This window comes from Diachasmimorpha longicaudata, chromosome 13 (genome assembly GCF_034640455.1).
Source record: "Diachasmimorpha longicaudata isolate KC_UGA_2023 chromosome 13, iyDiaLong2, whole genome shotgun sequence".
Taxonomy (NCBI): Eukaryota; Metazoa; Arthropoda; class Insecta; order Hymenoptera; family Braconidae; genus Diachasmimorpha; species Diachasmimorpha longicaudata.
Window position 1 is genome coordinate 1,976,067 of NC_087237.1, and position 23,284 is coordinate 1,999,350.

Here is a 23,284-nt window from a genome sequence, read left to right on the forward strand (position 1 = left end):
GTCAGCTATAATTGTGAATGTTTTTGTTAAACGCTAAGAGCTTTGTGAAGACGAAGAATGTGTGTAGAGTGAAAAGGGCTCTAGGGATTTTAAATGTAAATATGCTAGTCTAAAAAATTGATTTACCTAATACGAAAAAAATCCTAGATACTAAGGCTTTTAGCTTTTTCTCATCACTTCAATCGTTCCCTTCCCGAAGGATATTGCAATCGGAATTATATGAAATTTCGTCAACTCTTTTTTAAATGATTTTCATTTAATCGCTTAAACGTACTAATATCATTTTTTTTCTCAAATAATTACAAGCATCGTTACGTCCTTATTTTGTAGTCCTCTCAGTCGAGCACAAGCAAGACTGATAAATTCAAAGTTTTTTTTTAGTCCATTGTTTATTCCTCATAAATATTGTTACTAGTGTTCATCGTTTTTTTTCCTCTATATATTTTTACCATTGTCCCTCTTTCCTTATTCATTCACACGCATTCATTCTCTCCTCGTCAATGATTTTACTCATAACTTTGTTTTAGTTGCACTTGCATTATTTTGTTTTTTCACATCATTTTACGATTTTTTTTCAGTTATTTTTAGTCTCGTTTTCAGCGATCTTGCCATGCAAGTCCAATATTGCGGTATATATTAGAAAAATATGCTATGCCTAAAATAGGATGCAGGCCTGAAGGCAACCGTCAATATTTTATCTCGTCATCGTGCCAATTTAAACTCATGTGCGTTATTCTTCTGCACGTTTGTTCCTCATTTCTTATTTATTCATTTTCATACTTGACACTTTTTCCCCACATAATTGTCAGTAATAATTGATTATTGATTCGTGAAAAATATCAAGTGAAAATTAGAACCACAATGCTAGATGTGAAAAACAATGAAATTGTCCAGACTGGGTAAGTAATGTGCCGAGTTGAAGAATAATTCCAAATAATTCAAAAATTGGGAGGAAACGATAATAAATATTTAACAATCAAAGAACCGTGAGGGGGAGAATTATTCAGTGAGTACAGGAAGACATTGATGCACATTATTCCATTGTTCATTCGAGTAAAATCATGTGATATACTGATTAAAGAGAGTTATTATTTTGCGATGAAATTGTTCAATTTGTCCAGACAAATAATATACTCGAACCAAGTATATTGGATCAACCGATCGTTCCACCAGTCCATAATTATCTTTCGCATAATTTTTATATGTGTCTTGCAAAGTATTCATACAAAGTGATTGGCAGCAATAATTTGATGCAGTGGCGTTCTGTCACCATTACTAATATTACCTAAAGCGAATAAACATGTAAAGCAACAACGATTCATTATTATTGCGTTCCTTTTATTCCAGCTATTTCGAGGGACGCAAGAATCTCCGTCCACGACCACGCTGTCAGGGGAGGTTGAGCGAAATGGGTCTTCTTGAAACTTTGAGGTGATTCGAGTGCATTTGGTATTATAAAAGAAAATTATTTCCATTTCTACTCGTGCAAGGATATTCTACATCCTTTCTAACAAAATTCACATTTTTATCATTTTTCTGACAAATTTACGATGGCATTGACGAGAAAAAATATAACATTTTTGCGTTTTGTCATTATTTAATGACTCATGAAGTTTCAAAGTGGCGCAAAAATTGTCCTACGTTTTTTTTGTAAACTTAAAAAAATCACAAAGTCATTAAATCATTAAGTAATGATAAAGCCCAAGAACGTTTATAATTTTTTTACATCAATGCGATTGATAATGTTTCAGAAAAATGTAAAAAACGTATATTTTTACTGAACAGATGTCGAACAATCTCGAGATTTTGACGTTTGAAGAAGATTCATTTTGCCATATTTTGATTTCCATTCCTTCAAAATTACATATTTTAAGATCGAACTTCTAAGAAGAAATTGTGAAAAAAGTTTTCAACGACCTTTTGAATAATTTGTCGTAGAAAAACAGGAAGCTCGTCCCTCTGAGCATTGCCAGTTTTTCACACATCTCTTCGTATTGATCCTGTCCATGAGTGAAACACCAAAGGGTTCATCAATATGATGGAATATTTCACTACGTATGTCTCACTCATTTCTTCAATACTAATATTAAATTTATAACAATAAACTGAAACGAGTCCATGGTTATCTCCTGTTTATCTCATTTCTTTATTAAATTTCCAGTTTCGAGGATGGTGATGACGTTAACCCAAATATATGCAGCTCTGTATTTATAAATTTTCATACCACTTCTAGAGTGCTGATCGTGGGCGGATCTCTGGGTATTCCCATGGCGATTAAATCGCAATTACACTTTTTCTCCATCTGTCATTGCTATGTAACCAAAGCTAGGAAACAAATGAAACGAATTTGTTAATTTACTTTGACACTATTTGAAAAACATAGACATCATTTAATTAATCACGAGAGCTGGATATCCTCGAGGTGAAACAAAAAATATATATATATATATTGCCGGCTGATTTTATTAATTACCAGTCGAGTAGTACCACGAGGACAGAGCTCTTCGTAATGCTTCTCCATTTTTTTTTTGGCAAGCGAAGGGTCCTCAGAATCATCAATCTTCATCCCCTTTCTCTTCGTTAATCACTGAAGAAAAAAAAATGAAAATCCACGAAATTCCCAACCCGATGTCTCAAACAGTGTTAAATTTTTTTTACGCTTTCATTTCTTTAATGAGTAATAATGCTCGTTATATTCAACGTGAAGATTGGACAATAAACACACAGTACTACTTTATACTTCATTGCATTATTTTTATGAATCAATCGGCTAATATACTTAATAATTATTAGACTACTCATTAAACCTAGAAGTTGTGATCACCCATCAACGTCAGTCATCGCCTAAACAACACTCCCTTTTCTCAATATATATAGAAACAAAAAAGAAAAAAAGATAATTATTGATAAAAAGAAAAATAATAATATTTAAGAAAAAAAACATAATTTTCTTTCGCCCGTTGTTGGAGGCATCAAACCCTCCCTCCTCTTGCTCTCTTGGCTGAATGAAAAATTAATTGTCACATTTTTAGCCAACCGCTTGCTCCCCCCGCCCTCAATCAATTCACTTATTCCAAACAAGATTAATCTCCGACTGACTGACTGCACCAGGAATTTCGCGTCTACTTAAATATAAATTTATTCATAATTTTTCTTGCCATTAATATCTCATAGATTTTTTAAATCGGTTTTTATCCAGCGAATTTTGCAGATTTAAGTAAATTAATAAACGTAATATAATAAGAATAATAAACCGTAATAATCATAGTGATAATAGTAGGTAATAGTAGTATGTTGACAGCAGTTAGTAACCAGATATTATTATTTTTTTCATATTTTGTTTTTCTCTCATCTTGGCTGTTGAAACTCTCACTAGGATGACAATCTGACATGGCACTGACACTCGTGTTTGATCATCACACTCGCACACATTGAATTTCTTATAATTTTTTTCCTCTCGTTATTTATCTGTTTGAATTTCAATTTTTATTACTCTCGCTGGTGTCAAAAAAAAAAAAAATTTCACGTTTTTCCATTACCCATTTTGTCTGTGACATTTTTGTCCCATTCATCCACAAATACACGCAGGCATTCACCCATATTATCAATTATTCACATATTTTTACTAGATTCTCTCGCATTCTCCATTCCTCGATGTGCAATCAGCTGCCAGACAATTTATCTCGTTATTGTTACTTGTTTTCTTTCATCTCCGATGTTTTTTCCATTTTTTTAATATGTTTTTGAATTTTTTTTTGCCATTTTTTTCGTAATTTTTTTTTGTTTATATAGTTATATAACCATTTTTCCCAACGACTACACACTAAAATAGTTCAAATTTTTTGCACTTTTTCACCAACAACAACTGGATTATTGCGCCGTATCTCTTCGGCGCCCATTTCTCTGTAATCAAACTTGCAGTCGTGCTTGTCACTGTATCGATGCACGGAGCAGAAGAGCCCACCACAACGGCACTCAAATCCTGTAACCAGAAAAATTATCATAATTAAATATACATACATACAATTTATTTGGCTATATTTGCTATTTTTTAAAACAAACTCTTCAAAAAAATATAAGCCCGACATATTGCCCGAGAAAGATAAAAAAACATCAATATGCAATACCGGTTAAAGTACGTTTTGCCAAGAATTATAATTTATTATTATGACGCACAAAATCACTCACCAGTTAAGCCTACTTTCTTGCGACAAAGTGCACAACGATTTTTCTTCTTTTTTGGATCTTTGTCAGTCTCTTTGCCGTCAAAGCAATCATCGGTGTCACCACTACTGACCGAACCCTCGGCTGCCCCACTTACTCCAACTTCACTATCCTGATCGTCCCTATTTACCTGATAATTAATACAATTCCATTAATAAATGATCAACAAGTAATCGACGAAGATAAAAATCCAGAAGAACGGTCAACATTAAATTCACACAAAGGTTCTGATCCATTGATGTCAAAATGACAACATTGATCCTTTCTGGAAGTTAGCTTCGTTAATTTATATCACCAAAAATAGAAACAACTGTTAATTGCAACATTTACTAATTTCCTCGATGAGTCATTGGGAAATGGTGGGCCAAGGCTGGAGCCCATAACAATACTGGTAAATTTATCTGTTTAACCCCGAAACATTGACAATTTTATTGTTTAGAGGAATAACCATAGCAACAATATTTTTGAATCATCGAGCCATGGAAAAATATTATCGAATAAAAACGCTGTTTTCAACACACTGGAATGAAATTCCTCCAACTTTCACATGGAATTAGAAATTTATGTTGTGCTACTCATTAAAGGAATATTGAACAATTAATCAGCTCTCTTAATGTTCTGAATTTGTGTATGGACTAGTTTTCTCGATTAATTACCAAAATTTCGTTGTGAATAATTTGAGACATTCAAATTGTGTGACAGAATCCTAATCTTTTTATCATCGAAGGATGTAAAATTTCATTCTCTTATCGGTGAAAGTTAAAGTGTTATAATGTTTTCCCCTTCAATTCAAATTTAATTTTTCTTCCAGCCAAATTACCATGAAAATTGTTCATGAAACTTCAATTTTCTCTATCAAATTTTTCGTCTGATAAGAAAATTATCGTTGACATTAGAAATAAAAAATTGACAAAGGAATGACAATTTTTAGAGGCCAGTTATGGAATTTCCTTGTCCCACCCTTAAAAAAAAATAAAACTCACCTCTTTGGGGCCTACCAGATCTGTCGTTGGTTGTGGTATGGTGGGAATGGTAGGCTGGGCTGTACCCGTTGATGCTGGACTACTGAAACCGCTGTGCAACGTACCAGCGTTACCAGAGACGGTCTGTGAGGCTGAAACGGTGGCAGCCGACACTGGGGGTTGTTGTTTCTTTTTGAGATTTTCCTTGTAGCAAAGAGAGCAGAGGCCATCGGTGGCCGGTGAGCCATAGAATCCACAGCCACTACGGCACAGGGCTTGCATAGGGTTTGACTCACGCTCCATAATTATTGTTTCTTGTAACTCTCAATATTTACTTAAAAATTGAGTCTTTTTGTTTTGTTTCTCCGTTTTGGAAATATTTAACTTGATATTTTCGATTATTTTATGCGGAATATTTTAGGTACAGCACTGCCTCACATGAAAAAAAAAAACAGTGGGAAGTCGCAGTCACCTCGATTCACAGTAGTTTGTTAAGGCTTGTCCCGGCCCTTCTGCCAATCCTACCTCCACGACTGGCTGTCACCACGGGTTTATCTGGAAATATTAAATATATTAATTACACTGGCACTTTAATTCATCAGAATCATTTTTATCCAACAACTCAAACCACTTGGGTTAAATTTGTCAAATAAATTTCGTGTGAAAATTTAGAGAAAAAAGTAAAGAATTATTACAGTTTTTATGACGGTCACTATTGTTGTTATGACTGTGTTATGAGTTATTATTTTGTTGAAGATCTGCTCCAATGTTGGAAGCAATTTCGGACAATTCAATATTACAAACGAAATTCCAATCTAGTGTCAATAATAAATTCACTGTAAAATGACTTCCTGAGGCCCCTATTGTAAATCTTCGGCCATTGGGGACAGGGGAAGTTCGAACGAATGTTCTGACGAGGAAAATTGAGGAATATAATGATCAAGCTCAAATAACAGTGGGTAAAAATCTACCCGAACATAAGCTGAAGATGTTCAATTCATTCAGTCAACATGATGAATCAATTCCATGATGTCAACTGAGTCGTTAACTCTCAACTATTAATTTACGATCCGCATACGTACTTCAGAGTGAAAGAGGAAGAGATCAGCTTCTCACAACAGGGAAAAATAGTTGTCCTCCAATCTTTTGATTTTGCGTTTGGAAAGCAGAACTTGGGAATATTATAGAATTTGTTAAATTTCACACAAGGGATCTTCACTCATGAACAGTTAAATCTTTCTATAGATGAATTTGTAAACCAGGTCAAGTTTTATCTGATAAATATTCAATAAAACATTAACCAAGAGCCTATAACGTATTCATTAAAAATTATTAACCTATCGAATATTTTCACCTACTCTAATGACTTTTGGACTCATTAAAAACTGTGTAAACGTTTGAACACTCGATCACATCACCAACTTGAACTACAATTCACCAATTAATGACCGAAATCTAACAAACTCCGTAGAGTTCTCTCTGTGTCGAACTATAGATCCTCCCGGGGACAATTTCTGTTGTTGTTTCCCGAAGTGTTGAACTACAACTGGCTCAAGAAATTGTGAAATAAATCTTAGAACATGAATTGAGGCTCGACAAGGCGGACCTAGATCCCCGCCCGTTGGGAGATTTTCAAGAAATTTTCTATAATCGTTAGATTAGAGTACGGGGGGGGGGGGGCAAGTACTTCCCCAAGAGAATCATTCAAGAGCCAGGTAAAGAGAGCATGCAAGGGATTAACTACTCAGCCGATCTCAAATTTACCTTTATAAGTGTCTACCTGTCTCATTTGTCAATGAGCTCAATAAACCATTATCAAGGTACCGTCGATTACTCTTGTCTAATTTTGAGACCCTATTAAGCCAACCATTCTTTCAAAGCTCCCCAGGACCTCACAATAACAATAATACCGTCCCCATGAAATTACACCACCCATGTTAATAAGCTTCAGGGTAATTAAAAATTCAGCAATTGAATTTCCTCAATCGTTATACTGTTCTAATAAAGATTGTAAAGCAATGTCCGTCAGTGACCCGGTAACTGTCCCATTGGGCTCCCCAGCCAGAAGACTATCCTTTTGGAGTTAGAGATCTATTCAACACATCACGTAATTAGTTAACAATATATACCATCATTTAGAACGTGCGTGTATCCGTATAAATGATAATATTAATACTAATTTATTGAATTTCCGTGAGAATTTAAAGCAAAAGTTAAAGCAAACTGGCTAATCTCAAAGTGTACTCCATACTCTGCCCCTGAGAGTAAAAATAATCATTATCGGATAACTAGAAATAATTTTAATCAAATGATAAAGTGTATACTGTGGCCGCCAAAGTGGCACTCACTGGCACATCACTATGTTCTTTGTGTCCCCATTTATGACAGTGATATTTCAGCACAGGCTAACCTATCACAATTTTTGAGAGGATATTTCTACATATTATGGACTATTTTTTTACATTAAAATTGTGAAAATCATCGGATTATTTTGGGCACTCCTACATATTTACTTTTTTCACCTGGTTGTGAGTGAATGAGGAAGTTTCGAACTCTTACCTAAATGACACACAACCCATATTGACACACAGTTTTTTTCAATAAATTAATATCAATTCATTTAGTAATTTTTTTCAATTAGTGCAAGTCCTACCGTACCTGCTGGGGCACCAGCACTTCACGTAATTACCGAAACTCCCTAGCTGAAAAATCCACTAGATTATCAAAATCTCCAGGAATCAGAGACGAAATCAGTCAACATGTTGACAGGTGAGATGCATCCGATCTTCAAAAATCTCCAAACCTCATCAGAGCCATCGAGTTCATGAAACATACCCTTCACCAGAACTTCGGGCACAACCAAATGAGGGAAAGCCTACGGGGGCTTATCTACATAAATTTCTGACCTCCCTCGGCAAGAGACAATGCCCACGACAGGAAGGGGTGGCTTTTCAAGTAGTGGGGATGGCGCAGAGAGAAGGGGGGCTGACTAAAGGGTGACAAGGGTGGCCACTGGGGGGCGGGAAAGGAAAAAAAAATAACAGATAGGGGAAAGGAGATATAGAGAGAGGAGGAATTGACAGATAGACGCAGGCATATTAAACGTCGAGATGAATAAAAAGAAATCTGCTTCACTGAGCAATATCACTCACTTTCCAGCACGCAATCGTGTTGCAACCGATGCACAACATGGAGTAAGAGTGTCTCTCAGGCATTTAAGTGGGCTCCCGTGTCCGTATCGCAGAGGGAACACGCCAGCACACATTGAAACACTCACTAATCACACCCACACAAAGCCACACACACACATACACTCACACGCAACACCAGAGAGTTGTTAATGGGACACAGCGACGTCACAATACAGCTGTATTTTTTTTTTCTTTACTATTTATTCCCTATAGTTTAGTTATTCACGTCCGTATTTTCTGAGCAGCTCTGAGTATTTCTCCGCAATTCGTATCCTCTCGTCTCCACGATATATACACACACATTAATATCAGGCGTGAGAGCGACTCACTTCACTCTGTCAAAGTCACACATACACAATTTCAATTGAAAACGTTTGAACTAACTCGAGTCGATTTTGTTACTCCGAAAAAAAAAAAAAGAGAAGTCTCTTCCATTCGGGTTTGGTCACACTTTTAATGTCAAATAATGGTCGGAACTGTGGCTGTGACTATTGGTGACTTGGGGACTCGCCGCCGTCGTCGTCGCGACGTTCGATATTTTGAGTTTGATGATGGGGTACGGCGACCCGTGGCGATTATTTGAGGCGAAAAGGCAAGAACGGAGGAGAGTAACGATAACGACGACGACGGACGAATGTTTTCATGATGGCGATACGAAAATTACCCGTGCGCCAGCACCAACATAGTGGGGGGGGGGGCAGCGGGGAGGGGAAAGAGAGAGAGAGAAAGAAAAGTGGGCGGGTACCCAAGTGCAGCGACACCATTCAGGGCTGGTTCACAATCGACGAGTTTAGAAAGACCCGTTAGATTTTTCGGGGTCATGAACCCCTTGGGTCATTTAAATGATGGAAAAAAAAAAAATAGATGATTTGCAGGGTTCCAGTTGTCAACAGAGGGTAGTTGTTGAATTAAACGACTTGTCGAATTTTTCACCTCGAAATGTTCGATCACACCGGAGATGAAGCGGGGTGGATCTGCGCAGAGTGATAGCGCAGAGAAATGTCAGGTGGAAGGGGGTGAGAGGTAAATTAATTTATGGAGAGAGAATGCAGAACGGTACGAGCGAGATGGCGCCAGTGAGTATTCAAATATCACTTGATCATCATGCGCGATGCGCATTGTGCACTGTCACATGTCTCAAGGAGTTTCAGCGATGATTAGGGGCTTCGGTGGATTAATGTGGATTTTTTAGTATCAAAGCCAGGGCGATCAGTCATCGCTTCCAACCACTGGAAATGAACGATTATTGTCGATTAATTGACACTGAAATCGATCTGTGGGAATGAGTGTGAATCTAATTTTGTTACTAGGAAACAGGAGAAAATGGTAATATCTGTGCCAACACCTTTCAATCAGCAAGAAAATCATTTGATTTCGTTTTATCGATCATGAGGGGTTGACGATTGAATACATTGACGGTTTATTGGATGGCCTGTGTCTCGCTGGTAAGGATAACAGTGGAATTAGCAATTTAGTGTGTCGTAAGAATAATATCTCAGCTCTGATGGCGGAGAGGATTTTGCATTTCAGATAATTAGGCCGGCCCTATGGAGCAAGGGTACCGCATTAATACACCTGTTCCACGCCCCTCCCCCCCAACGGGGAGCGAGCCTTCTGGTGAATTTGACCTGTCGCATGAGGTTCAAACGTCAAACATCTGCCGCGTCGAACAATGACCAGAAAACCTGTATAATCTGGGAAATGCCGAGATATTTTGGCAATCACAACGGGTTTTTTGTCTTTTCACTTGCCACAATGGCACTATTTGTGTTGAGAGGGCATCGTAAAAATAGATTATGCCAATAGCCAGTGATTTTTCCTTCCGAATGGAAGTGTCGAGTGAATGATGAATGAATATCAGTGAATCAATATGCGGAAATAAGATAATTCATGGGAGTTGGCTATTGCTCAAGGTTCTCATAACCCCACAATTGCTGTATTCCAACGGAATAAATTTGACAATCCTGTTCCACGTGAGAGTGTCACGACTCAATACCTATGTTCAATGTACAACAGACACAAAGAGATTATTCGGGCGCGTGTGGGGGGTTTGAAATAAAGATTGAGAAAATCTCTTTGACGCAAGTTGATGCACGAATGGAGCTCAGCGCTATATTCGTTCATAGTGGGTTTTTAAATGCGTTAGTTGGTGTAGCAAAGGTTGGACGAAGGACGATAGGCCTCTAAGCTTTTGTCAGACTGGGGCAGAGAGGGGTATTTAATGTAGTCGAGAGCAGAGCCAAGGACACAACTAGCCCGAATAATGACCCGGCTTCGTTGGATGGTATCAAGGACATTGTTTACTTCAGTTGGTTAATTTAGGACTTCAGGAGAAATCCCCCAACTCGCTGGCATTCATTTGGATGGCAGATTGAATTTTTGGAGAGTTTCGACAGACTGTCAGGCGATATCAAGTGCCATTGTTTTGCAGAAGTGCGCGAAGATAATCCTCATACAGAATAAAAAACAATAACTATATATACATGCGTGTATGGTATAATGTTTCTATTATTGGAAGGAATCAATTTATTTTTAAAGAATTACACAACAAAAAAATATGCATTACTTGATAAATGGAACAGAACAGTTGCACAAATCGTGGGACTAGTGTTTTTTCGCAAACAGACAGCGTAGAGAAATCATGAATAAAATGATAAAGAAATGTTATAGATAATGACAATCCAAGTATTGAATTGTTTGAATGCAAATGAAGTAACAATAACACATCTAATTTCTTTCATTTCATAGCGATGAATAACTGAATCAAACGATAAAAAGACCAAGTGCGAAATAATTAATTTCTCAAGAGCTTTTGAATGAGTCAAGCCTCGCTAAAAATACTCCCTTAATACAGAGAAAGATAATTAAAACAACAAGGACGCCATTAGGGAATCTAAGACCATACGTCTTGCGACAGATGAAAAGACGCAACACATGGTTTACGCACACTCTTTTCCTCGTAAGTAGGCCAAAAATAATTAAACCCTAAATGACACGTGTCTTTTCACTTTTCCTCAATCAAACAAATGTCTTGCGTCCTTGCCGAGGACAATAAACATTTTTCCTGGGCCACGTCTCGGCCAGAAACTTTGGCCAAGAATAGACAGTGGGGGAGGCGTCAGATATTAGAGAAAAAATAAATCGGTCTCTTCCTACCGTCAGAATAACGCCATGAGAATTATCAGAGATGGTCCATGGACGATTCTCCATTACGATAACAATCATCGAACAAAAATTACCTACAATCACGGGAAATTACGTGAATTGTTTACAAATTTTTACGGATCATTTAAGACTGCGAAGTTGCACACACATCTGACCCCTTTGCTGCGAAGAATATCCCCCCGATCGGCCCAGAGGGTCGACGGAATTTTCGATTTCAATTATTCATCCATGAGAATGACGCGTCACTCCGGTCAATGTGACGTCACTCATTTCAAGAATCAACGTATTCTCCGTGGAATTGACTCAGATCAAGAAACGCAGAGGTACGATGACGCACACTGTAACTTCCCGATTACTTATCGGAGACATTGGGTCTCAATTCCGGTACTGTCATTAACCAACAAAGGTATCACTAACGGGCGAGTCTTGGGAGTTCCAGTGAAAAAGGTCTGAGTCTTTAATAAATAAGAAAGTTACCAAAAATTCAGCGATATTTGTTCTTTGTCTTTAAATAAGAAGATTAAACTGATTATCTCACCTTTCAACAATTTTCATTACTGTTAATTGTTTTTTCGGGATTAATTGACACAGATTGAATAAAAAATAATTCGACACAGTTGTTCAAAATTTAAAGGTTCTATTCAATAATTTATTATTTTAATAATTCGATCTTTTGTGATTTTGCCGTGCGTTATTGAAACGTTCATACAGGTGTGGAAGTTATCGTGTTCTATTCAAATGATTTGTTCATTCTCTATCTTATTCTACTTAAAAAAATTTATAATCGATTAAAAAATTCAAGTTTTGGTCGGAAGATGAATTACTAATTGACATGAAAAATTAAATTTCAACAAATTTTCAATATGAATGAGAAATGTTATAAGAAAAGCTCAGAGTATTGATAATTTAAACGTTATTGCCATTGAAATTCCAAGAAATTTCAAAATGTAAAGCCTATATATCCAATAATAAAGAAAAAACAAGAGACAAAGTGGCCAAACATGCCCAATCACTCGAATTCCCCGCGAAACATCAGAGTCAGCTGATTCCCCCATTTCTTGCGTTATCTGACGCAACGCAGCAAAAATCAAAATTTCCTCTAATCGAAGCGCTCTCCCCACTGAAAAATAACGAGACCAAGCTCGCGAATTGAAATAATAATAATAGACAATGACAGTAGACTAAAATTCGTCATTCACGACAGGGGATTGAGAAGTCAAGGATGCGTAGCAGTGGGAGAGTGAGTGAAGCAATAAAGATGTGATAGAAAAAAAAACTTGAGACCTAGTCAAGAGGAAGTTAAAACCCACGCGAACGTAAAAGTGAAAAGTACAAGTGTTTCGAGACGCAGTTGTGAATCAAATGCCCCTAAGCTTTTGACCCCAGTCTTATCATATCTCGGCTGGCTGATCCAACGCAGCTGAAACACTGAAGAAATAACTAGAAAAAATTATATTTTGAAATAGAAAATGAAACCTTCTTTTGAAATCTTTCATCGTAACATGATAATTGCAGATGATAGAGCTATTTTACATTACCACTGATATTTTAACTACATCCGAAAATTGTATTTAATAGTTGTTAACCTATAAATTTTCATCGTCACGTGGACCTTGAGGACTCGAAGTGAAATTTCCTGAGTTATTTTCCAACAGCACCGAAAAAAAACGTGAGATTTATAGGTGTGTAAAATTCTGATAACGGTCGGAATGCTTATTCGAGAATTGGACTCGTAAAAGCTCCCCCCATCACCATTTTTTTCCTCTTTCTCTTCTTTCATTGGAGTTGGCATGAGGTGCGTTGGTAGTAGACAGAGGCATTGTCGAGTTTTTCGTTGTGACTGGCTAGGGGCGAGGGTGAGGAGAACACCACAGACTCTCCCACAGGGGCCTTGAGGGGTTAAGAGGCAGGGCCAACAGAGAAAGAGAGTGATACATCAAATGAACGAGTGAGATGAGATCATGTTAGCCACGAGGAGGGGAAGCAAGCATGAGCATACACCTCGCGCTGCTAATCGTATCGGCGCTGGCGTCGTTTATACGTATTCGACAATCAGAAAGAAATAATCTCACGAGGAAATGGCACTCGAATAGGAAAAAAAAAATGAGGATCGGAAGATGGTGATTAACGAGTGACGAAAGATTTAGCCCCATTATTTCCACAATTTTCCAGGTAAAATTGAACAAATGCTTGGCTTCTTTGTTGAAGGTGAAAAAAGGCAGTGGCATTCGTAATCTGTAGGTATGATTGTATCACACACCCATGGCCACGATTACGCAGAGTGTCGAGGACGCAAGAACAATAAATGTGAAACGGATATTATGAATTTAATATGAAATTAGTGAATTGAGATCTTTGGGCACGTCCAGGTGACTCTGGCATTTGGTCTATTTGACGGAGGTGGGGACGAGATGTGGATACTCCCCTCCTTCTACTTCCCCCAGGTGCATGAGCGATTTTATTTGGTAAAAATAGGTACACCCTGTTGGGAGGAACTGAGAAAGCTCACTTTTGCGTTTATTGCGACACACTCACCGAAGGCTGCTGTGGTGTAGCAGGGCGCAATATGTCAGCTGACTAGACGTGTGGCTGTTCGTAATCTCGCTTCAGTATTCCACATAATTCACTGTAAAAAACTTGGCTTTGTTTTATCGATATTCCGACAATTAGTAAAATCCTCAGTTACAATGACGGATATTCAGCGACACGTTTTACTGATGTAAAAAAAACTGTTTCCAATGGTATTAACACTATTAACGAGGCACTTTACAATCTTCCTTTCCCTTGATTTTTTCCCCCTTTTCTTCTTCCACGCTGGGATATTCTGTTGAACAGCTAGAATCCGTGGTTTCACTTATTCATTTGATTCTTCAATCTCTCAATTCATAACTGGTGAACAAAAGAAGTGTCAACAAGTCCTCCCTGTGGTTAGTTGAATTATCACATTCAGTCAACGTTTGGATATTTATTGGATCAGGGGAAAATGTAAAATTTTTTTTTAACCACCAAAACGTACGGGCGGAGGGACGAATACTGCTGATGACTGGTGTAAAGTTAGAGCTCGCTGGCTATTCCCTATTCCTTATTTCTACCCCCCCTCCCCCTCACCCCATTGCCCCGCTCCATTCCATTGCCACCAGTGGGCTCTTTGGTCAGCTCACAACGATATGGCATCGAGTTTTGCCGAGAAGGGCCGAAGTCCAATTGTCCATGTGACATGGCCTCGTGAGAGGGAACACCTGTCTCTTTATTTTATTCCGGACTTGTGATTGGTTTGTCAATTTCAGAGTCCTCCAATAGGAATGGGGCAGGATTCATCATGTGGGTGTCGCCATCTTGTGAATTTGAGAATAACTCGAAAGTGTTGGACGCAGTAATTTCTCTGGGGTTATATCCCTAGTTGTAGAGGTGAGCAGACTGCGATAACAAGTTGTGTTTTTGTTTATGGGAATTTGCTTTGTGAGGGAAATGGTTCGTTCAACTTACAAAAGACAAAGAGGATTATTTATTCGTACGAGGTGGTGAGCTACAACAGTTTCCAAGAATTCTTCAAGGTTTTTTTTTTTAATTTTTGGAGTCTCGGCGATTGTGTGGAGACATTGATTGTTGAAGCAACTGAAGTTTTACATTGGGTAAACTACGAGTTTGGAATAATTAATGAGTAAAATATTTATATAGAAAAGACATAGGTATTGAACTGAAATTAGCACGAAACTCTCGTCAATAATTGGTGAAACAATCTATCGGAATTACTCCGGTAAATCATTAGTGATAATGGCATCGCAGAGGGAGAGACGTGCCAATGCTGGCAATAAAATGGCAAAATTATTGAATGAAGAAGAGGAAGATGAATTCTATAAAACAACGTACGGAGGGTTCGACGAGGTGGAGCAGGACAATGATTACATGTAAGTCTAATTTTTTTCTAAATAATTTATATTTTTAGTTCCAATTGTCCCTTATACTTGGCATTATTGTTTTATTCATTTTTTGGAGATCTCTTACCTGTTCTCCGACGCTTTCTTTTAAAAAATGTTTGATTCATCGAGTTTAAAATATTTACTGCATTCACAAGATCAGAGATATCTATTTAAATGATCATTAATACAATAATTAGTAATCATCATAGTTGAGAATGTCATCATAGATGAGCGAAGTCCCTTTGTTCCCTCGAACTATATATCCCAAAAAATGATCACGTCATTATTTATATTTAGGATGGAGGACGAAGCAGAGGATGAGGTGGATTCGGACTTCAGTATAGATGAGAATGACGAGCCGGTTTCGGATCACGAGCAAGACGAGCCCAAGAAGAAACGCAGACTCGTGACAAAAGCGTACAAAGAACCAAAACCATCAACCCAGAGCCAAGCAACACCAAAGGAGAAAAAGCCAAGAGCCCCCCGAGACAAAAGATTTTTGAACGATAGTCGAGAAAGAAAATCCTTACGTAGATCAACAGCCTCAAAATCAGCAGCAACTGCAAAAAGACTTCGAGAAAGGAACGAGGATCAGAGAAGAAAAGTAAAAGTTCGGCGTCACGAGGACTGGAAGCCAACGCAGGAGGAACTCCTGGAGGAAGCCCTGGAGACGGAAAAAATAAATTTGAAATCATTGGAGAAATACCAGAAGTTGGAGAGTGAGAAGAAAAATGTGAGAGCTGTGAGGAAGACTCATTCGCAGCCCATTATTCGTTATCAATCGTTGGCAATGCCTGTGATGGTCTTGAGGAATCCAGATGACAAGAAGACGGAAGAAGGGAAGGAGAGAGCAGCTGATGGTGACGAGGGAAAACCCAATGGCTCAGATTCCATCCTCAATGACTCCGAAAAATTATCGCCAGAGGAGTCTAGTAAATCAGAGGAAGGAGACAAGGAGACTGATTCATCGAAAAAAGAAAATGTATCGCAGAAAATAGAGGAGATTAGGAATCCAGAGGTCGGGGTTGAACAGACTGGTGAACGATATGAGCGGACTTTTATAACTTTCGAGACTGAGAAGATGTTCCTGAAGGCTTTCAAGAGGAAACCCCAACCTAGACCCACTCTCAAGTCTCTATGTGCAATCACGAGGCTCCCTGCCAAGTACATTGATCCAATAACTAATCTACCTTACAGAAATGTACAGACATACAGGCTGCTCCGAGAGGCGTATTATCAGCAGGTGGAGGCTCGTACTGATGCTAATGATACAGTTGGTAATCCAGAATTGACAAAGTGGCTGGAATGGCGGCGACACTATCAACAAGGAGGAGTGCAGAAGAGCACAGTACGACTTGAACCTGCTTCGGCGTACACCACTTCTTAGCTCGGGGATACTCCCCCTGATATGGGAACATCAGCTGCTTCCAACCATAATCCGAATACTGTATCGTGCTACGTCGTGTTGCTTAATAAACAGTCTTAAAGTTTTTATGGTGTGGAGGGAAAACTGTAAATGAAGACAGGAGATTTGAATGATTATTGGACTTTTTGTTTTTGTTTTGGGATCGTTTTGGTGAAAGATGAATCAACATAGAAGATCATTTTTTCACTGCGGTTCTGAAATAATGAATAAACAATTTAGATAAAACATCATCATATTTTAGTCGATGCAACTAAAATAAAAAGTTTTTTAAAGATGTGAATACATAGTCAACAATCTGCACATATTTTTTCAGAATGAAAGATTGAAATTGAAAATAAACACGAGAAATTTATATATTTCTTTAATTGTCTTATACTTAGTGATATTGTTTATAAAAAAAATAAAAATTAAAAAATATTTTTGTTCGTTAGATCATAGACAACCTTTTAACATTCTGTTTTCTGGCATGCGGTCTAATGAATTATCTGCAGGTATCTGTTATGACATACAGACAAATTTTTTATAACGCCTCAAAATGTTGAATATTTACGTTGTGAATTTTTAATGAAAACACAGTAAATCTCCATTTATTGAGATAAATATTCAATTCAATTCTTTATTGGAAACCTAATTTCCTTCATGAAATCAACTGGTAGAGTGTACAACTTACAAAAATCCGCTGTATTCCTAAAAAAAACTCAGGATATTATGAGAGGTCTTTTCCTATTTGTTACTAATTCCATGCAAAAACCTAGAAATGCAAATACTTGACCCCAATCCTGAGGATCTTCAGGGGGAAATGCAAAAAAAGGCATTAATTGGCGATATGAAAGAAGGGAATTAATGAAGTAAAAGGTGAGATTTATATAATTCTTTAATTTATGTTCTTTTCGTTCTTTAGTGTATTGTCTGTAGAAATCAAATTGGAAAAAAAATAAATGTTCAGTATCCCTTTTTCTTGGCGCTTATAGCCACAGTCTCCTTCCACTACTCTATGGTACGTATTACAGAAAAAAAAATATTCTCGAAGACTATAAAAAAATTATAATGATGGATTGGATACAAGTTAGAGGATTACGCATAATGTGGTATTGAATTTATCGGGATTTTTTTTCTCATAACGATCCATATGATTTTGGTTTTCTGAAGTATTATCCTACTTCTGGACTCATTGAAATCTCGCGCGCAGTGTTCAGAGGTGAAATAATTCATTCATAAGTTTCATCGATACTGTCAATGTTCACCTGTGTTAATCCAGTCAATTTCACTTTCTTAATATTAATTAATGATGAATTTGCCGTCGCAATAATTAAAAGTCGTTAATAAAAGTGCAAATAATTTTTGAATAAAAATAATATCTCCTGCAGTCATTAGTTTGCTTAATAATTTTCATCATTAGGGACAAATTGTTAAAGAACTATTAATATACTTTATTTTTTCATCATTTATTATTAATTTTATCTTTTCCATACTCGTGACACTTTCGCACAGCTCTTGACAAGAAAAGCCTCTCGTAATAAAAACAATGTGATTCAAAAGCACGATAGCATGGTGCCTATAACATATACGAAGTATCTTTAATGTTTTTTTTTTTCAATTTTTATCAATTTTTTTAAAAAACAAACTACGTGAGAGCGCGACGGACAATGAGCAACACGGTCGGGTTTTTTTTTTTGTTCACGTCATTTAGAGTTTATTTAATTAGTGAAATTTACCATTTTTCAAACCCACTTCGTTTGTTTTCTATTACTTCCTGCAATATACACATTTATTACTTCAATTATTTCTTCATATTTCAGTATTATCCTCCTCCACAACTATTACTCGTTCATTGTATGCAATTTTTTGCTGACGGCCGCCTTCATTTTTATTTATTCCAATTGTGTTTTTTTTTTCTTTAATTCCGTAAATATATTATTACAAATTTGCTTATATAAGTCACGGTCACACTATGCGTAGAGAAGAATAATGGTATATGTATTCCAAAGAAGCGGTAATACAACATTTAATTACCATAACGTAATATATTCATGTGTTTGTGTATTTTCTGTGTTTACTTTTATCAATCTTTCCCCCTCGTCTATACTTCATGTTGGATGTCGTGTACGCTTGCTGTGTTCTATGTGTGTGAGTCTGCATGCATGCAGTATGTACACGTGATTTAATTTCCCGTTTACATACTCATGCACATAATGTTGAGAGTTCTGGGGAGAATGCGAGGGTATTAAAAACATTATTAATCATTAATAGATCTATGGACACTGGGTGAAAGTACGTGTTAACAAGTGATCTTCTGGGATCGCATTACTATTATTATTTAAATCGAGAATGCCGACTTATGCGGTAGTTGTTTTGCATGATTTTTTTTTTTTTTTTGGGAATGTGTCCATGAATTTAATGATTTCAATTTCTTGATTGAAATTTTTTTTTTGGGTGTTTCGTGTCCTCATTTTACCGACAAGTCCGCAGCCATCCCCCGGATGTTTGTAATTCAGGCGAAGAAAAATTATTTAATTAAACAAAAATAAAACTGAATCCTCCTAGTATACGAGAGTACAGGCCCGCACACATAGTCTTAGTTCTCGTACTGTTACGCACCTGCAGTATCTATCACCAGCCATCACTTTCTTGTAATCTCCCCCCATTTTACTGCTTCTGTTTAATGGGGATAAGATAGTTCATTAAAAATGGTAATAATTATTTTCATTTTAATAATGATTAGAAAGAAAATTTTTTAAATTGTTCAAGAGTAATTTCTAGGCGAGTGATTTAACTTCGATTTGGGAGGAAAAAAATATTAATTCAAGCTATAGTAAACATAATGGTTGATAATTGTTCGAATATTGATGAAATTAGAATTGATGTTTAATACTCACGTGGTAAGCAGTGCGGCGAGTCACTGGCAGCATTGCTTGCGCATTCCATCGGAGCTCATTGTTGGTTTAACATCGATGGGTTCAACATTTTGTGCCCTGATTGTATCGCCCTCCGGGGGGTCTCTTATCTGTTTCTGCGACACGATTCTGTAAATCTCTGAGAAAAAAATAAACCTCCATTATTCACAGTTAATGAACTCAGCAGGCTAATTATTTAATTGATTAATCAATGACCAGCATGACTCACCAGTTAGTATATTTTGGAAGGCCGTCTCAACGTTGGTGGAGTCAAGTGCCGATGTCTCAATGAATGAGAGGCCATTCTTTTCGGCGAATGCTTTGGCCTCGTCAGTTGGCACTGCACGAAGATGCCTCAGGTCGGATTTGTTACCGACGAGCATGATTACAATATTTTGATCGGCATGATCTCGCAATTCTCTCAGCCATCGTTCTACATTCTCATACGTCAAGTGTTTTGCTATATCGTAGACCAACAGGGCACCAACAGCTCCTCGATAATATCTGAATAAATTTAATTTTTAATTTTAGTTGAAAAATTCAATATTTTGGAAATCTATTGTACATTATCTTTTAAATAAAGCCACTACTCACGCAGAGGTAATGGCTCGATAACGCTCTTGTCCAGCAGTATCCCATATCTGAGCCTTAATTGTTTTTCCATCTACCTGTATGCTGCGCGTTGCAAATTCCACCCCAATGGTAGACTTGGACTCCAAATTGAATTCATTGCGAGTGAATCTCGACAATAGATTACTCTTACCTACACCGGAGTCTCCAATGAGGACCACTGTAACCAAAAATATCAAGCATTAAGTAGTCATCGAGAATTCCAGTGAGCTTGCTTTTCATTGTCTACGACAAATTATATGCATTGGATATTCAAATTGAACGATCAACGAACATTAATGGGTGCCCTGTGTCCCTTTAAACGAGGTCAGTAGATTCACTGGATGACAATCAAAGTCCTCCTACACGTGTATTAATCAACCGACAGTTTTTAAATTGCTTGAAAATTTCTGCCAGTAAAAAATATTGTGTTGTCAACTCACTCACTCATTTTCTCTTTATTTTTGGTAATTGATTTCGTATTTATAATTAACTGTTATCATTCATTTGTCACTACCTCCAACAAAATTAAATAAACATGTTTGTCTCACACACAATATTTTTTTTTATTTATGAAAACCGATCATATGTGGCTGCAGTTCTTTGAGATCATTGAGTTATGGTCTTGAACAATCAGTATGAAAAAATAATTTTGTTGCTTCAAAGAAAAAATAACAGAAGGAAAGTTTCCGGGCATGAATAAACACGATTATAAATTTCTCAAAGGTATTTTGACATCAGAACTTACAGCACGTGTCGCACTAGCCTGTTTATTCATTGAAGTTGTAGAAAATTATGCAGTACATAATATCGAAAAGATTTAATCACCAAGATACATCGAAAATACGATACTTCCGGTTAGTTACCCAAAACCGAAAAAAATGTAAGTGAAAAAATCTCAATTTCGAAAATGGGAGACATAATGTAGGAAGGAAACTTCAATGTGTCACAACGATGATATCATCATACACTCATGACATTTTATTCATGTTGCACAATGTAAAGTAGATACAAAACACAGAAGAACCCAAATAAGTTCTCATCGAGTCTGTTTCACCTGTGTCAAAGATCACAGACCAAATGGTAATAATTCCATCCAATTAGGAATCAAAATAAAGACCCACCACAAGTGCAGAGCTTTATCGCACATTTGTCTCTGAAGTTTGTGAATGGTGGCTGTAAAATTTACAGGAGTGGAGGCAAAGAGTTCCACAAATAGGAAAAAAAATCTCGTTGAATTCGTCACTACGCTTCGTCATTGGAATTGATACGATTGGAACCATTGGCAAGGGGTGGGGAGGGAGACTTTTAGAGGCGGATAAAATAATTTGATACAATGAAGAGCCAGAAACAGCGGTTACAACGGCAAAATCATAGCCGTCTCGACGATGAGGGGCCCATCAGCCGTGGCGTAACGTCAGTTCTCATGACGTGCTGACTTCAATGTCAATGATTCGTTGGCTTTTAATGCGCGTGTAAAGGCAGAAGAGAATGAGAAACGAAACACAGGTCTGATGATGGAATTAACAGATGGGGAAGGAAAGATGACTAACGCCACGTTACTCATAAGAAAAAATCTTAAAATACCGATGATAATTGTGGTTATGATTTGGGGCGGAGGGGGAGGGGAAAAGGGTGGAGGATAAAACAAGACATCCTTTACCTTTAAATAAATAATCGTACTCGTCGTCTCGAGTGCCCATCTCTTGTCACTGGTGAAAACAAGCTCTCGACTGATGACGAATGAAGAAAAATAATGACCAGATTTTGCCTGAATGGATTTTACAGCTTATGTACAATTAAAATCCTGGGTGTGTGGCTTGTGGTCTTGTGAAGGAGAAAGAAAACTTTTTTGGCCACTCAGTGTCGTTCTCACTCCCCTTATTTTCCTCGACTATTTCTCTCCTTCTTTCGTTGTCAACTTCTCCAACACCAACGTCCGCTCTGAGATTTTTTCTCCTCTTTCTTGTGATAGGTCTGTCTCTGTCTTCTTTCTTCAGGTCTACAAACACTTTGTTCCTTCACTGAATTATTTTCTTTTTGGTGGAAGTTCGGGATTGATAGCAATGGATATTGAGTGGTACAAAAATAACGTGCACCAGCACGACTGGTGGTTAATGCCGTGGGTTACAATGATTTTACACGACTATCACGATTGCAATACAATAAATTGTTTTTTTTTTACTTTTCTTTCAATTTAACTGTACAATATGGCCTCCTTTCTACGCCCCTCTCCCAGAAGCCTCGGAATATGTTAGCTTCGTCTGCACATGCGTCGTTTGGGGGGCCATGATGGGCGCATGCGCTCACTGGTACGTCAAAAATTTGGTCCCAACCATTAGCTGACTACAGCGCTGCGATTTTTTTCGGAACTAGGGGGTTCGTTTAAATAATTGTCAGGACGGAGAGACTTTCGATGGCTAACTCGCATTCGTTTTAAATTGCCTAATTAATTTATGATATAGTTAATTTACAGAATTGTATTCAATCATTATTTTAATTACCGGTGGAAAAGCCCTCATGAATAATAATTTATCTCATTGATGTCACTAAATTGTTCCTTGGAAATTATTAATTCGGGTTTTTATTTTAGGAATATTTTCATCGGGTGGGTAAATATTCATTTGATCTAAATAAATTTTTAAAGTGAATAAAATAATTACCTGGCGTTCGAATAATAAACTCATTTGTTGGGTCTAAATGATGCCCATTAAATGTAAATTAATCATTTTTGGTAAGTACATGTTTGAGGAATGACTCTTGCTCGAAGACGTAGCTAAACGGTTCTAACTACTTTTTCAAGGTGAATAATATCTATAAAAAGATTAGATATAAAAAGAAAAAAAATATTATTCAGAAACTTTTTCAATTATGGGAAGAGAATCGAAGAAAG

General features: G+C 37.1%; 3 protein-coding genes across 4 annotated transcripts; 1 reads left to right on the forward strand and 2 right to left on the reverse strand.

The window, feature by feature from the left end:
• Positions 1–2,730: 2,730 nt before the first annotated feature.
• Positions 2,731–14,219, reverse strand: Drn (doctor no). 2 transcript variants are annotated; one of them, XM_064132930.1, is made up of 4 exons: positions 14,078–14,219; positions 5,208–5,741; positions 4,189–4,354; positions 2,731–3,982 (listed from the first exon to the last, which is right to left on the reverse strand). In XM_064132930.1, the coding sequence occupies exons 2-4, from the start codon at positions 5,487–5,489 to the stop codon at positions 3,834–3,836; spliced, it is 597 nt and encodes a 198-aa protein (XP_063989000.1). In that variant the 5' UTR covers positions 5,490–5,741; positions 14,078–14,219; the 3' UTR covers positions 2,731–3,833. The 2 variants fall into 2 exon arrangements, with proteins under 2 accessions (XP_063989000.1, XP_063989001.1); XM_064132931.1 differs by lacking the exon at positions 14,078–14,219 and adding an exon at positions 8,339–9,013.
• On the forward strand, positions 9,176–18,835 carry LOC135168579 (vacuolar protein sorting-associated protein 72 homolog). Its single transcript, XM_064132918.1, has 4 exons — positions 9,176–9,822; positions 9,908–13,224; positions 14,830–15,450; positions 15,760–18,835. The coding sequence occupies exons 3-4, from the start codon at positions 15,317–15,319 to the stop codon at positions 16,847–16,849; spliced, it is 1,224 nt and encodes a 407-aa protein (XP_063988988.1). The 5' UTR covers positions 9,176–9,822; positions 9,908–13,224; positions 14,830–15,316; the 3' UTR covers positions 16,850–18,835.
• On the reverse strand, positions 18,318–22,639 carry LOC135168583 (ras-related protein Rab-11A). The gene is made up of 5 exons (XM_064132929.1): positions 22,055–22,639; positions 20,377–20,572; positions 20,012–20,286; positions 19,765–19,921; positions 18,318–19,543 (listed from the first exon to the last, which is right to left on the reverse strand). The coding sequence occupies exons 1-4, from the start codon at positions 22,092–22,094 to the stop codon at positions 19,785–19,787; spliced, it is 648 nt and encodes a 215-aa protein (XP_063988999.1). The 5' UTR covers positions 22,095–22,639; the 3' UTR covers positions 18,318–19,543; positions 19,765–19,784.
• Positions 22,640–23,284: the final 645 nt, after the last annotated feature.

What these genes read in the sequence shown, in the direction of transcription:
- LOC135168579 (XM_064132918.1), top strand. Translation starts at nt 15,317, where the DNA reads ATGGCATCGCAGAGGGAGAGACGTGCCAATGCTGGCAATAAAATGGCA. An exon ending in GAGCAGGACAATGATTACAT is followed by an intron (nt 15,451 to 15,759) that starts GTAAGTCTAATT and finishes ATTTATATTTAG; the next exon opens with GATGGAGGACGAAGCAGAGG.
- LOC135168583 (XM_064132929.1), bottom strand. Translation starts at nt 22,094, where the DNA reads ATGGGCACTCGAGACGACGAGTACGATTATTTATTTAAAG. An exon ending in GTACGATTATTTATTTAAAG is followed by an intron (nt 20,573 to 22,054) that starts GTAAAGGATGTC and finishes TTTTGGTTACAG; the next exon opens with TGGTCCTCATTGGAGACTCC. An exon ending in CTTCCAAAATATACTAACTG is followed by an intron (nt 19,922 to 20,011) that starts GTGAGTCATGCT and finishes TTTTTTTCTCAG; the next exon opens with AGATTTACAGAATCGTGTCG.
- Drn (XM_064132930.1), bottom strand. Translation starts at nt 5,489, where the DNA reads ATGGAGCGTGAGTCAAACCCTATGCAAGCCCTGTGCCGTAGTGGCTGT. An exon ending in ATCTGGTAGGCCCCAAAGAG is followed by an intron (nt 4,355 to 5,207) that starts GTGAGTTTTATT and finishes ATTAATTATCAG; the next exon opens with GTAAATAGGGACGATCAGGA. An exon ending in CAAGAAAGTAGGCTTAACTG is followed by an intron (nt 3,983 to 4,188) that starts GTGAGTGATTTT and finishes TTCTGGTTACAG; the next exon opens with GATTTGAGTGCCGTTGTGGT.